The sequence below is a fragment of the Pseudoliparis swirei genome, chromosome 13, assembly GCF_029220125.1.
Source record: "Pseudoliparis swirei isolate HS2019 ecotype Mariana Trench chromosome 13, NWPU_hadal_v1, whole genome shotgun sequence".
NCBI classification, from domain to species: Eukaryota; Metazoa; Chordata; class Actinopteri; order Perciformes; family Liparidae; genus Pseudoliparis; species Pseudoliparis swirei.
This window is the reverse complement of record NC_079400.1, coordinates 9,611,603-9,626,004: the sequence shown is the minus strand read 5'-3', so window position 1 is coordinate 9,626,004 and position 14,402 is coordinate 9,611,603. Positions and strand designations below refer to the sequence as shown.

Sequence of the window (14,402 nt, the reverse complement as noted above, 5' to 3'; positions counted from 1 at the left end):
CAATGATGTTTGGGGCTGAAGTATCTGGGGAGTTTCCTGCAAAGTGGCCTTCATATTTCAAGGACAAAGTCACCGCAGAATGCCAGAGTCTTCCCCAAAGTCTCCATGTCAAGGAGTTGCTGGCTTTTGACACTGAGGCTGAAAATGACTTTGGTAAATATGGACAGTTTTTCTGTGTAAAAATACCCAAATTGCCAAGTCCAGTAAAACTAAATTGAAATAAAGAGTTATTAAGTAGCTGTTGAAGGCTAAAATAATGTTTTCTTTTCCATTGCTTTATTTTCTTCTTTATAAAATATCTTAGATGTCTTCAAGGCTGGGATAGTGATATGTCAGCTCTTCTGTTGCTGTTGCATCTCCTGCCTCCTACATCAAGAGGCCACAAAAAACAGCCAAAGGAAGCTCAGCCCAGGCAGCCAACCATCCTGTAAGGTGTATTAAGGTATGTTCCATCAGCCTTTTGTATGAGCAACATTTTAATTTTTGAGTGCTGCAGTTATTTTTAAGAAGTGTGAGTTGCAGGTTGATATAATATATCCATCTAACTGCTTATTATGCTAAATATATGAATCTATTTTATTCAAACAACAGGAAGGAGCCAGCATCACTACATTCCTGGAGAAAGTTGGTGCTAGACAGCCCTTCCTCCTCTGCATCGGTGAGCAAAAGAAGAACATCGAAAGATTCTTAATCATTGTGGACCAGAAAGCTGTCCCCTTCAACGCTCGGACATCGGTGGCTGCTGTTGGTGTGTTATTCAAAGCTCACTATGTCTTCAGCATCTCCTACAACGAAGCTCTTTCCAGTTTCTACACCCTCATTCAAACCACGGTGTACAACATCGATGTACTTTGATGACCATTTCCATGCATATTGTATAGAGGAGCAAAGAAGCGAACGTGTTCTGATTGGTCTTGACGAACTGCCATATGTTAGATCTTTTGATAAACTACTCTAATGAGAGTGACAGAGCATACATTGTTCCATATTGTTGTATGTTTTGAAAAGCATTGTAAAATGTGTATGTGATGCACTGGTTTTAAAATAAATATATTTTAAAACTATCATGTCCCTTTCCCTTTAACAAACTTTAATTTTCAAGTATTTCTAGTAAAAAAACACATTGACACCTTATAGAGTTAAAATGGGAGTGACACTTGTGTAGTTAACAAACCATCCCTTGAGAGAGTTAATTATTAACACTACATACAAGTGTTAAAAAAAACACACTACTGAGTGTTACGAAGAGTTAAATTTAAACTCCCAAAAGAGTCAATAATAACACTATATTGGTTTTAAAGTACTAACTGAGCGTGAGCGTCGCGGAGCATGTCGGGGCAAAATTCTCACAAGAACTCAATTAAATGCCCCGTCGGATATTAAAACACATTTGGGGGGAGTTTATGACAGAGAGAGTAACTTTTATTCTTAAGTACTGAATGAAAAAAGTGGGCTCCAGCAACAAGGGCACTTTTATCATCCAGGGCAAAGGGGCTGGTGCTTGAGCACCACGTGCCTGTATACATGTCTTAATTTTTGTAATTGATTTAATTAAAAGTATCAAACTATATTTAAGCATGTCACATAAGAAGGGCTTGAATCGTTTTTTTTAGTGTAGAACAGTCAAATTGGAGACGTTTTTTAATTTGTAATCTCAAATGGGGTTTAAGGAAGGGACCTGATTCTGATGGCCATCTCAAACTACAATGAGAACTATGTAAAAAATAGTTTTTGGGCATTGTGTTGGATTGATTTCGCACCAGAATCTGAAGGATTTACTTTATTTTGTATTTATTTGTTGGGGATGTGAAAGTACTTGCTTTCAATCGATCGTCAGAGCAATGGTCCAATCGAATACTCCCAATTAACCTATGCAGCCAGCCAATCGCCACAGCCGGGGGGCGGGCCTTGTGTTACGGGTCCCACAAGGTGCGATGGATCATTTGTACACAACATGCACTCAGGTAGGCCAACCAGCTGAGTTTACTTTACTTCAACTCCGGAATATGGGATGAATTTAAGGGAAACGAGGAGCATTTCTTTTGTTTTCTCCTGTCAATGTGCTTTAGGTGTCGGCTGTCCGGTAGTTTCTGAGCAGAACACGAGAAGAGCTGCTTTCTGTCTGCGTTTTGATCTCCACTTGAAACGTAAAATGTTCGGTAAGTTTAGTTTTCTTCTGTATTTTGGGCAAGATAGGTCTCAGTTTGTTCCGGCGTCTGTCATATACCACAGCGGAATAAAATAAGATTAAAATGAATTCGAAAAATCATAATAAAATCCATCCTGGTCTTTATAATAGGTCGCCTTTGCCACTGTGACACAGTTTTTCACGCCTTAGAGTAAAAAAAAAAAAAAAAAAAATCTGTCCGTGGTGCTGAAGCACCCTGGGAATCCTGGGGGAAACCCCAAGGGTACAACATGAGGACACTCATGTTATCACGGGTTAAGTTTAGTGACTGGTTACCATGGCAGCAGCACCATGTGACATCCCGACTCCTAAGTGGGTCAAGTCTGACCTAAATAAACATATTAAATCCTATTTCTAACCTCACCTGTGGAGACGCATCCCGTAATGGACTTGATGCAATGTGAGTTGCAGTGACTGGATATTTAATGTGTTTCTGTGAGACTCAGACAGGTGAGAGACATGCACCATGCATGGCGGGGATGGACCAAAGCGTGACTCCAGGAAGCCAAAGGGTCAGCCGTCATGTCACAAAGCAACCGGCGGGTTGGGTAAAAAAAGCAAGATGTGACCATAATGTAGTCTCAGTGTGGTCTGAAGATCCTCTTTCCTTCCCCTACAGGTTTCCCAGCCCGGCGCTGAGCCCCCGTCGGAGGAGCGTGTGTGAAACGAGACCCCGCCAGCCTCCATGGCTCACTCGTCAGACCCATCTCGCAGGGAGAAGACCCCCGGGACCCGAGGGTCACACGCGGCTACACGCAACCTCCTTCGGAAGAAGGAGCAGCACCGGCGTGGAATCCGATCCTCGTCGCCCATGGGTCGGGTCATCCTCATCAACTCCCCTGTGGATGGTGAGGAGGCGATGTGTGGTGCACATTACATTACATTACTGTTGAGGTCATTTCATTAACATTTAGGATTAGCTGCTTCTATGCACTGACCTGATCTTTAGAGAACGGGCATTGAAAAAGCAATGTTTTGATTGTAAACATAATAAATGAAAATGAGACCAGTGTCTCAGTATCCTGAGAAAACAATATTTAAAATGGTATTGTATTAAAAAATAAGAAATATGAAAACAGATAGAAAATCAAATTAATATTCCAACCAAAGCAAAGGTTTTTAAACACAGAAATACGCCTCGTACAAATGCTATAAATATACGCAAATTAATACCCAATTCCTTTTCTTTGTTTTTTTGTCAAAATGTTGACAAACACAGCCTGATATAATACATTGTTAAATGTCTTCCAGCAATACTGTATAGCTTATGTCATTTACGAGAACTTACAAGTGGTTGAAATATTGAATATATTTCAACCATTTGTAAGTTCTCGTAAATGACATAAGCTATACAGTCATATTGATATCTTCTTGATTCAATTTAACGTTCGTTGGATAACTTAAAGGACCATTGTGTAAAATGAATTGCCATGTATTGGCCTTAATTGATTATAATATAAATAACTATGTTTATATAATTACATTCAAACACCTAATCCACCCGAGTCGTTAAAAGTGACGTCTCACGCGCCACAAATGTCCCCACGGATGTGTCTCCGGTGTCTCTTTACTGACATTGTTACTTATAATACAGGAATCCCCTCCCCTCTTCCCTTATTGCTGTATTGACGCAGCATCATGTGACATTATCGATCAGGTGGCGACGACAGCGAGGACCTCCATACGATCACGGTGGATAAGAACGTGGACGGCAAGCTGGGCTTCAGCGTGCGCGGAGGCTCAGAGCACGGCCTCAGCATCTTCGTCAGCAAGGTGGAGGACAACAGCACGGCAGGTGAACTAATCAGCTGGACACTAACACGGCCTGTGACTGTGTGACTTCACACTCCTGTGTGTGTGTGTGTGTGTGTGTGTGTTCACAGAGGCGGCCGGCTTGCTCGTCGGTGACAAACTGGTGGAGGTGAACGGCGTGAGCCTGGAGAGCATCACGATGAGCAGCGCCGTGAAGGTCCTGACGGGCAACAACCGGCTGAGGATGGTGGTGAGGCGCGTTGGCAAAGTCCCCGGCATCCGCTACTCCAAGGAGAAGACCACCTGGTGATGACGGAGCTATTACCGATGAAAACAATTCAATATAATGTTTACCTCCGTTTTATCGAGAGAAGAAAATCACGAATTCTGACCGACTGGGGGAAATCTTCCAGGGTGGATTTGATACACATGCGGATGGTGGTGGAGGAGAGTGGACGGACGCCTTCGGATGCCAGCTCGGGAAGCGCCCTCCAAAGGACCGTTCACATTTACACCACCTCCGACGACTACTACCTGGGCTTCAACATCCGGGGGGGCAAGGAGTTTGGTCTGGGCATCTACGTCTCCAAGTAGGTTCCTCCGCCGTGGACGACAGGCTCAAGTTCAGAGTCTCAGATCATGTGATCATTACATGATCTCTTAGGTTCACTGCAAATCTGTTTGTTTTACCCCAAACCCCGTTTGGCATCCGGTTTGTTTTTGGGCTGGTGTGACAGCTGTTAATCAAACCTTGGTGTGGACCAACAACCACACCTTGACCGCTTGAAAAAGGTCCCAGCTGGACTCTGGTGTGGCTGGCTTGTGGTGTGAAAGCAAACCGACCAACCACGTGATCTTTACGACAGCAGATATGTTATTGGAGCACATTTTTCTCAAAAGTTAACTTCTAATAAATCCACCTGCTGATCGTGAAATCTGATCAGGAAGCGATCATTTTATCTGTATAATGCAAATCAACATGTATGCACGTTAGCCCGGGTATTCCTTTATTAATAGGTCAACATTGTTGGTGTACGCGATCGCACACTAATAAGCCCTGAATCACCACTGTACAATAATAAAGTGTTGATCCTGAGTAAACACTCATAAAAGCAGATTCACTGCCCTCATCCTGATCAAACCACTGACACTGTATTATCTCACTTTACGATTTAATTCCTGACCAAAGGATTGATTGACACACATTTGAGGCATGACTCAAGACAAAAGGTTTTGATTTCCACATGTGCGTCCAGATGATGCAAGAGGACAATCTGCAAATCTGTCCAATCGACGAGTTTCCTGTCCTCTCGGACTGGAATTCAAGCGATGTATGATTTTCTCTCTTACCTTTTGGTCCGGACCAACTGAACTGAACTACAGGGGGGGAAGCAGCGTTTTACTCCCCTGTGTCTGCTGGTTTCAGACTGGATCCGGGTGGCCTGGCTGAGCAGAATGGGTTAAAGATGGGGGACCAGATCCTGGTGGCCAATGGCGTGAGCCTCGAGGACATCAGCCACAGTAGTGCTGTGGAGGTGCTGAAGAGCCACACGCACCTCATGCTGACCATCAAGGTGAGAGCGGCGGTGTGCAGCATGTGATCGCTTCGCAGCAGACGGCACGAGGAAACTTTGGAGCTCCTGCAGTCTGAAGGTCCTACTTGTTTTTATTGCTGTAACACGAGAGCCAACAATTTACAGCATCTTTGCATTACTTCTAAGAGAAAAGGCGTCTTTCATCTTACTTTTAAAAAATCATAGTTGAAAGAAAACAGCTCTTCAGACACAAGTTCATATATGAATAGAAGCTGTGGAAGTTAGTTCAGAAACCAACAAATATGTTTAAAATGAACAAGTTTCAGGGCTCATCTTGAATGTTCCGCTCTTAACCCTTGTGTTGCCTTAGGGTCATTTTGACCCGACTCAATATTACACCCTCCCCCCGCCTTTGGGTCATTTTGACCCGATTCAATGTTTCACCCTCCTGTTACCTTTATATTTACTAACATATTTTACCCTTTGGGTTCAATTTGACGCCAGCAATTAAAACCTCCAGAAAATTATTAGAATTAATATTGTTTTCCAAGTTTAAGTGTGAGGCACTTTATGTTTGTTTGTTGACTACCGAAAGAACACCGACATTAAACATTGAATGGGGTCAAATTAAGCCTAAGGCGGGGGGAGGGTGTAATATTGATTCGGGTCAAAATTACCCCAAGGCAACACAAGGGTTAAAAAAAGAAAAGAAGATTGATGGTCAGAAGTCATCATCATTAACTCGTCAAACTCTGTTTGTGTTGCACTCCTCATGGAGGTCAATGCAGTTCAAAGAGCTTCACAGATGACCAACAGGACAAAAATCTACTTTTTTTTCTCAAGTACAACAATCGTGAACAAACTGTTTCCAGAAAGGTCAAATGAATCCAATTTGATAAAAATGTTGATAATAAAATCTAATGTCTAAAGTAATTAACCACAAGCAGATCGCATTTCATAAGGTCTCTTGTCTTTATGAAGTGTGTCGGTTCTTTAATGTTCAATTATTCTCACATTTGACCCATCCTTGGATATTGAGGAGCAGTGGGCTGCAGTGAGGCGCCCGCCTTGTGGCTACGGGACGACCGCTCTCCCCCATGAACTACAGCCGACCCCGAGCTCGGGTCTCAGTTTAGACGACCCGGTCGGCGCTTTCTAACCTTCCAACCTTTTCATCTTTCATTCGCGAACACAAACCCTCTTTCATCCCTGTTTCTTATATTTTGTGTTTTGTTTTTACTCTTGTGTGTTGCTGCTACTGTCACGACAAATTTCCCCTTGGGGATTAATAAAGTATATATCTATCTATCTATCTATCTTTGCCACCACACACACACACACACACTAACACTCACACACACACATTCACACTACACCCCCCCGACAGCTGGCGAGCGGCCGCGATATTCCCTCTCTCGCTTTACTTGTTCGGAGCTTGGGTTTCTCCAGCCGGGCCGTGTGCATAATTCACCAGGCGGCCGGGATCAGGTGCTGATCAAAGCTTGGGGGCCGCGTTCAGTTTTTGTCGTGCGATCCCTCGCGTCGCCCCCCCCCCGTGGTACCTGAAGAGTTAGAGAGCATCCCGACTACCAACAGGTTACGAGAGAGTCAAGACGGGGAAAGGAGGAGGCAATGTGCGGTTCTAATGTTACGCTTTAGCAAATATGTCGCTCCTTTGACAGTTTCAAGGTCTCCACTGTGTCTCATTTGCATATCTGTGGCCATATCTCCACAGGAAACGGGGCGATACCCTGCTTATAAAGAGATGGTGGCGGAGTACAGGTGGCTCAATAAGCGTATGTATCCGTTTCCATTGTCCTGAAAGCCACCCGGTCTGTGCCAGGCTCGGTCTGAAGATCACCGGACACTCGGCGACGCCCTCGGATGCGTTTGAGTGAGCTCTCTTTGTTTGTCTGTTTTTCTCTCCCCCTCAAGTCGCCAACGGTACTCAGAAATCTTCCTCCCAGGGGTCAGAGTCCAACTCCTCGGCCTCGTCTCCGTCGTCCGGGACGCCGGTCAGCTCCCTGAGCGGCCTGTCGCAGCTCATGTTCCCTCCCGGCATGCCGTTTGGGTCGGACATGGTGGACGTCTGCATCTCCACTGAGGACCAGAGGTCAGGGTCGGCGTCTTCGGACTCAGAGATTTCTTGAAAGGAAACACTCGACCGGAACAACGTGATGAGTTGTTCATCTGTCCAGGTCGGACAGAACCGAGACCGCCATGCAGACGGACCTTCCCTCTCAGAGGACGGGGGCAGAAACCACGCGCAGCCTGGGACCAACCACTCTGCTCAGAGACACGGTGATCGGTGGAGAGGAGGAGGAGGAGGACGGGGGCGGCGGGAGGCAAGAGTCCACCAAGACGGCCGTGCTGCTGGCTCTCAGCCGACTAAGCCGACCAATCAGCAGGACACAGAGCCAAGTCACCGTGGAAGGTGAGGCAGGCGCAGAGTGAGTGGCGTCTCCGAAGCGTCGTCGCGGGTCGACGTGCGCAAATGGCCGACTGTCGCTGTCCGATCCCCCGTAGAGGTCAAGCAGAAGAAGGAGAAGAAGCAGAAGCACCCGGAGGTGAAGAGCACGCTGCAGCGCTCCAAGACCTTCGTCAACTCGCTGTTCAAGGGCGGACGCAAGAGGGACACGTCCAGGGGCCGCTCCAAGTCCCCGTCCACCCCCAAAGGTATCGCGGCGTTCATGCACCTGTGAAAGGCTTCACACTCGGGGCCATGAAGACACTCGCACACGTAAACAAGGACACAAAAGGTCACGGCGTCAAACGTTATTCGTTATTTCCGACCAATCCCACAAAAGGACCAAAAGCAACTGCCTACTAAGGATGTTGATCTTAAATAAACACAGCTATCAAACATAATTTCACTTGAACGCGCATTCACTCTCAATACGAGGTCCGTGAGAAGTTATCCGTTTTTTCTTTCTTTCTTTTTTCAACAAAAAAGCTGCGCTGCTAATCGAATATAATAGTTTATAGATTATTTAATGTGACAAATGTGTAACTTTTTTAAATCTTCAGATATGCTTAATATTGAATATATAATATCTTTCTAATACGCTCTGTTGTTCTTTCACATCAAGAAAGTACAAATAGGCTACATCAAAATGTTGTAAAAAAAAGGGGGTCCCTGTTATACTCTCGATCTTTAAAAAAAAGATTAATAAACCATTATTTAACCAGGTGAATCCCATTGAGATTAAAAATCTCTTTTTCGAGGGTGACCTGGACAAGACGGGCAGCAACATATGAAACCCTTCACATCTTAACGCGAGGTGACACGTTGGTCTCGTGAGTTTACAGTTTGTGTTTTCAATAGTTTTTGGACACCAATGTAGAAGAGGAAGCAGATATATCGGGCTTTGATACAGATGATACTTGTTTGTCGTTTCTTTTGTTTATCATTTTAAAAATGAAAGAATATCTTCAGCCTTAAAATGTAACTTTGGGAAGTTAAAGTTTCATATACTCCATGAGAAGTGAGTCATGATTTTTCCCGACCGATACTGAGAACACACAAAGACTTTACGGGCAAATTCAATTCTACACCGACGGAGCAGATGTATTCAAAGTGTAGCGACTGCGTTGCCCTTCGGGGACATTGACCCCCATCTAAGTTGGACTGCCGCTGTGATGCGTTCAAGGGGGACGACCGGGCGGCGCGACGCCAAATTCGGAGATGCTCGGCGCGGTGGAGGACATGGCCCGCAGGCTGCTGACCGAGGAGGAGGTGGCTGCTGTGATGAAGACGTGCCAAAGGGTGAGAGGACTGTTGTCGCTTCAATTTATTTCATCACGCAACATACTTCAAACATCGAGTCATTGCCAGCTGGGTAATTACACGATTACTCTTGGACAGTACGTGGCAGAGCGGTCAGTGGAGAACTTAATCCGCCACCTGCTGGCCGTGCTGGACCGACCGGAGAAGCTGCTGCTGCTGAGGGAAGTCCGGTAAGGACGGGGAGGAGAAGAGGGATAAATACTGTGATTACTGGATATTTACACCAACGTTCTCTTTGATTCAGTGATTAATATCAAGGTAAACCCAGACTTTAAACCGGTTATAACCACGGGACAATTATGAATGTAACTTTGCAGAAACACATTTTGTCATGGAGCTAATATACACTATTCAGATTTTCTCTGTTCTTGTAAGGGACTGTTCTCTGGTTATGAAACCGTCTATATGACCTTCAAAATGTAACGAGACCATCAGCGAGAACATACAGTTATTCTTAATTATTCTTCTGAATTAAAAAGTGGATCGACTCAATCTTTTCTCAGATCCAGATGTGCCACACTGATGACTTAATTAAAATGTTTTGTAATGCAACAGTGAACATGTTTTTGATGTTGCTGTTCTGGCCCTCAGGATGCTGCTTCCTCCTCCTGATCTGAGTGCATTTAATAACACGGTGACCCCCGTCGAAGTCGAGGCCTACGACATCCTCAAGTACCGGTCAAGTGCGTGTGATGCATGCTGGATTTGTCAGAATCGGTCTGATCACATGGACTCGTGCAAGTCACGCTTCTTCTTCTTCGTCTTCTTCTCCTCTGTGTAGTCCAAACTTCTCCTCTTCGCTCTCCCACATCTGGTCGAGCACCCAAGCGGCTCCTCATCACTCCCATCCCGGGTCAGTACTTCATTTTGATGCGGTTTGAGATTCTAGTGTTATGTTTTGATGTTCTCTGAAAAAAAGCACGTCTTTTGATTTGATTGCAATTAATTATCAGAAGATCTTTCTGAAATGTTGTCTTGCATCACATTTTTACATAAATACGAAACCTTTAACCCAACAACAAAACAAATTCTACAAACTCATTACATCAGCATTACACATGGTTAGGAGGCTGGTGGTTTGTGACTGCTAAAAGAGTTTTGATGTTTGCAAATTGGTGTTTTGCTCCACGTCTATATCTGCAAAAACTAGAATCTCTTTATTTTGACTCTTCTGAGACAAAATTGTGAGTCAGCAAATGAAAAATATGAAATACGAAGCTGTAATCTTAATATCTCATATTTTGTTGAATAATCCTGACTAGTTTAGAGCTATAATCTGTTGTCACATTGGTTGCTGTCGTTTGAGGGAACAAAGCCGTGAATCGGAAGAACAAACGTTATTTTCTGTTTCTGATTTTCATATCAGTTCCTAATGTTTTCCAGAAAATTGTTGATTAAATACCATACATCTTTTCTGTCATGCATAGCTCGACATGGGCTTGTATACGTGACTTGTTCAACCACAGCCGGAGTAGAGGTGCACACAAAAAAAGGTGTTCATACAACCTGTGTGTTGCCTCCAGATCTCAGGGGAGGCTTTGAGCTCCACAATGCGGAGGAGGTGGAGAAGGAGGGACACCTCCTGGATGAGCTGGGGAAGCTGAGTGTGTCCGGGCCCCGGGGAACCAGAGAGAGGCCCCCTCTGTCCAGGTGCTTCACCCCGCTGCTGGACATCCCCGTGGACGGATACAACACCGAGTCCAGAGACCTCCGGCCCCCGCCGGCCAGCCCTATGCCCCCCAACTGGCTGCTGGCCCACAGCCAGGACCCTCGCCCTCCTCTCCGAACGGACATCGGCACCATTCGCTCCGTCCACTTCCACGAGGTCTCGGACACGGCCTCGGAGAGGGGAAGGTCCCCGCTCAGAGACGGCCACTCCAAAGGCAGAAAGGAGAACAGTGGAGACCGCAGTGAAGACGGCGTGTTCACGCTGCAGAGCGCCGCGCGCCGGACTCGGCCCTCGTTGGCGCAGGTGTTCCGACCGAGTCCAGACCGGATGAACGGACTCCACGGCTCTGAGCTGGAACTGGACTACGAGCTCAAAACCGTCAGCATCTCCAAGACCAAACAGTCACTGGGTAAATAAGATTGATTTAAGGTTCGACACATGTACAGTTTGTCATCATTTAAAGGGTCCGTTCACCCAAATGTTCCATGTGTGCGAGTTTTAAGATATTTCTGCATCCACTGCACTTTTCTTACTTTTCTTTATAGAATAAAATGGTTGCTACACATTTTTAAACCATCTTGTATTTTGTCATGTTAATGTATAAAACATACACACAGCAGCTTCATCTCCTCTCTGTACCTCGGCTGTCGGTACACTCGTGTGAAGCAAAGACTCCCACCCAAAGCGTTGTGTTTCTGTGTTTCAGGCATCAGTATATCTGGTGGGATGGAGTCGAAGGTTCAGCCGGTGGTGAAGATCGAGAAGATCTTCCCTGGAGGAGCCGCCTCCACCTGTGAAGTGCTCAAGGTCTGCAGAGTTCACCCAAAATAAATGTTTCGCTGCGCTCCCGATCAAATACTTTTTATTTTTGTAAATGTTTGTCGCTCCCACAAAGTACACACTGTTGTACGCATGGGACATATTTACGTTCCTATAACATGGCGCCTTGACCTTTTGACCCTCATGCACAGATTTCTGCTGTGCAAAGGATTGTGGGTCAGAATAGCCAGAAAAGCAGACTGCAAAACCCGTCCCGATGCGGTCGTCCATCCTGGTGTTTTTGGCATTTGTTTTCTCTCCCGCTGTACGTGACCTTCCCTCTCGTCCCCCAGGCTGGATTCGAGTTGGTGTCTGTGGACGGAGTCTCGCTGCAAGGCGTGACCCATCCGCACGCGGTCGACGTCATCCGGAAAGCCTTCAGCCACAAGGCCAAAGACCCCATGGTGTTCGTGGTCAAAGTCCCCAAACACATTTTGAAAGGAGACTGAGACTCTCGTCGTGACTTTCGACCTGTGATTGAGCGTCTGGGGCTGAGCGCGGCCCGATCACACTGATCTGAGGTCAGGTATGCCATTTTTGCCATTCATGTTAAAGTTGGGAATGATTACATGGACTCTGGTGGATCAACACAAGGTGTCTAGAAAGCCAGACATGACGAAATGGCGCTCCTGGTGCCTTGCATTACTTTATCACAAGCCAGGAACCAATCAATGTCATTAATATCCATCCCTCTCAAAAAGTAGTCGCGCAGCAGTGTTTGTTTAAACATTTTTAAATATGCCGGATGACAAACTGTAACCTGAGTGCCTTTTAAAAAGCCTGTTGACTCATGTTGTTTACATTTTGACCTGCAGAGGGCGACGTGAGCCGCTCAAACATTCTGCTCTCTGACGTCGGTTATGTTGAAGGCTCACAAAGCTAAACTTTTACTAGATGGAAATGATGAGAATAATTGATCCACGTTATCATTGGAGATAATTAAAACCCATTGCTTTACAAAGTTTATAGTAATGACACAATTTAAGGGAGAAAGTCCGTCTACGTTCTGAACAACTCTGAATGTACCACACAGCTTTTAAATGTCTTTTGTTTTTTTAATTAAAAACAGGTTTGTTCAACAGATGTACAGCATGAAAATATACATTTAATGTCTTCATACAAATATTGTGGATTATAAAATTATACTGAAGAACCAAAATAAACATCCACACACACATTAATATACAGGCGTCGTATCTGTAGGAGCAAAATATAATGTGTGACATTGCTTTGGTCTATTCACAGTGGCAATTTATTTATTGTTTTGAGATGGAAGAGACACCTCTTGGAAGAAAACGTCATGATCGTTGAGGGTTATTTACAGAGGACGATGGTTCAATCGGAACAAAACATTTATTTTCTCTCTGTTCTGTCGTAAAGGGAAGTAAATAAATGTGAAACGGATCTTTTGCTGTAACGGTTGATGGAAAAACACGAGTCACTGTCACTTTACGCCAAAACAACCTTCATTTAGTGCGGTTCCCCCGACAGTGGTGAAAATAAATCATACTGATCTACGTCTTATAGATAAAACATTTCTGACGCTGAATTCAAGTGTTCGCACACCGATCATGAGGCGTTAGACTTTGGGCTTTCTGTAAGTGTATTTCTATGACTGATGGTACTAATTTGAAACGGTAGCAATGGGCGATCTAAAGGTCATACTCTGAACCACGAGTCAATTTAAAGTTGTAGGGTTTAATACCTTTTTATAGATTATAATATAACTGATTCTCACCTCCTGAGGACTCACAACACTGCTCATCACAAAGGTCTAAATTCATTAAATTAGGAAATTACATTTAAAGTAAAAGAAAAACCAATATTCTTTGTCTAAAGTAACGAATGCTGATTTAATGTGTTGGAATTATTAGAAATACACGACTTGAGACGTGAAGTAAGAAACTTTATCAATTCACATGTTGCATATACATGTTTGGCATGTAATGTGGTTTTAACTGTGAGTTGCTTATTTACAAGCATTAACCTCGATAACGAGTCGGGTCAACGATGTCTCAGTGGTTCTAGTGAATGGATCCAACGTCTTCAGAGCATCTATATTTCCACATCAGAGACTTAAAGTTCACGAAGAGCGACTTCCACACGGGGAATGTCCAAGGAGCTTGTGAACGCAACACAAAGACCCCCCCCCCAAAATGAAGGCAGCAGTTTGGTGTTGCGAGTTCTTCAGGAGGCGGAAATCAAAAGAATGTTTTTGCATTCATGAGATTTAAGAACCTGCAGTTGCTTCTTGATTGACCCAATATAAAGAAACAATAAATGTCCCAGCTAACTTTTTTCCAGACGACATTCCAACATGTCCCACAGGAAAGCCGCTGAGTCACAGCCACTCGGTAGTTTGCTCTAGTGAGCAGCAGTACATCGAGATGTCAGATACTCGTACACCATGTGAAGATGGGGCACGACTGGAATGTTAGCAGAAAGTATTGCGAGTATTCGTTATACGGTGCATATACAGTAAACACAGAGCACTGGTGATCTTAGACAGCCATGGTGGAGACTTTTGGACTCTGCAGGTGAATTAAACTCCATTAATGGTGTCCCAGTACGCCAGTGGGACCCTGGAAATGGGAATGCAGTCTTTGCCACTATTATTACCTGCACCGGTGCTTCACCTGCCGCAACCTGCCA

General features: G+C 44.7%; 1 protein-coding gene and 1 long non-coding RNA gene across 2 annotated transcripts; both read left to right on the top strand.

The window, feature by feature from the left end:
* The first annotated feature begins 283 nt into the window (after positions 1-283).
* LOC130204051 (uncharacterized) lies at positions 284-1,064 on the top strand. The gene is made up of 2 exons (XR_008833551.1): positions 284-442; positions 592-1,064. It is a non-coding gene; the product is annotated as an uncharacterized LOC130204051 (long non-coding RNA).
* A 1,809-nt stretch (positions 1,065-2,873) lies between these two features.
* Positions 2,874-13,903, top strand: LOC130203698 (PDZ domain-containing protein 7-like). Its single transcript, XM_056430061.1, is given in 16 exon segments — positions 2,874-3,036; positions 3,846-3,983; positions 4,072-4,246; positions 4,354-4,530; positions 5,367-5,514; positions 7,211-7,271; positions 7,411-7,594; positions 7,674-7,909; positions 8,002-8,151; positions 9,099-9,241; positions 9,341-9,432; positions 9,854-9,945; positions 10,044-10,115; positions 10,786-11,340; positions 11,638-11,738; positions 12,044-13,903. Coding segments are annotated over 16 exon segments (2,643 nt in total). The 3' UTR covers positions 12,200-13,903.
* Positions 13,904-14,402: the final 499 nt, after the last annotated feature.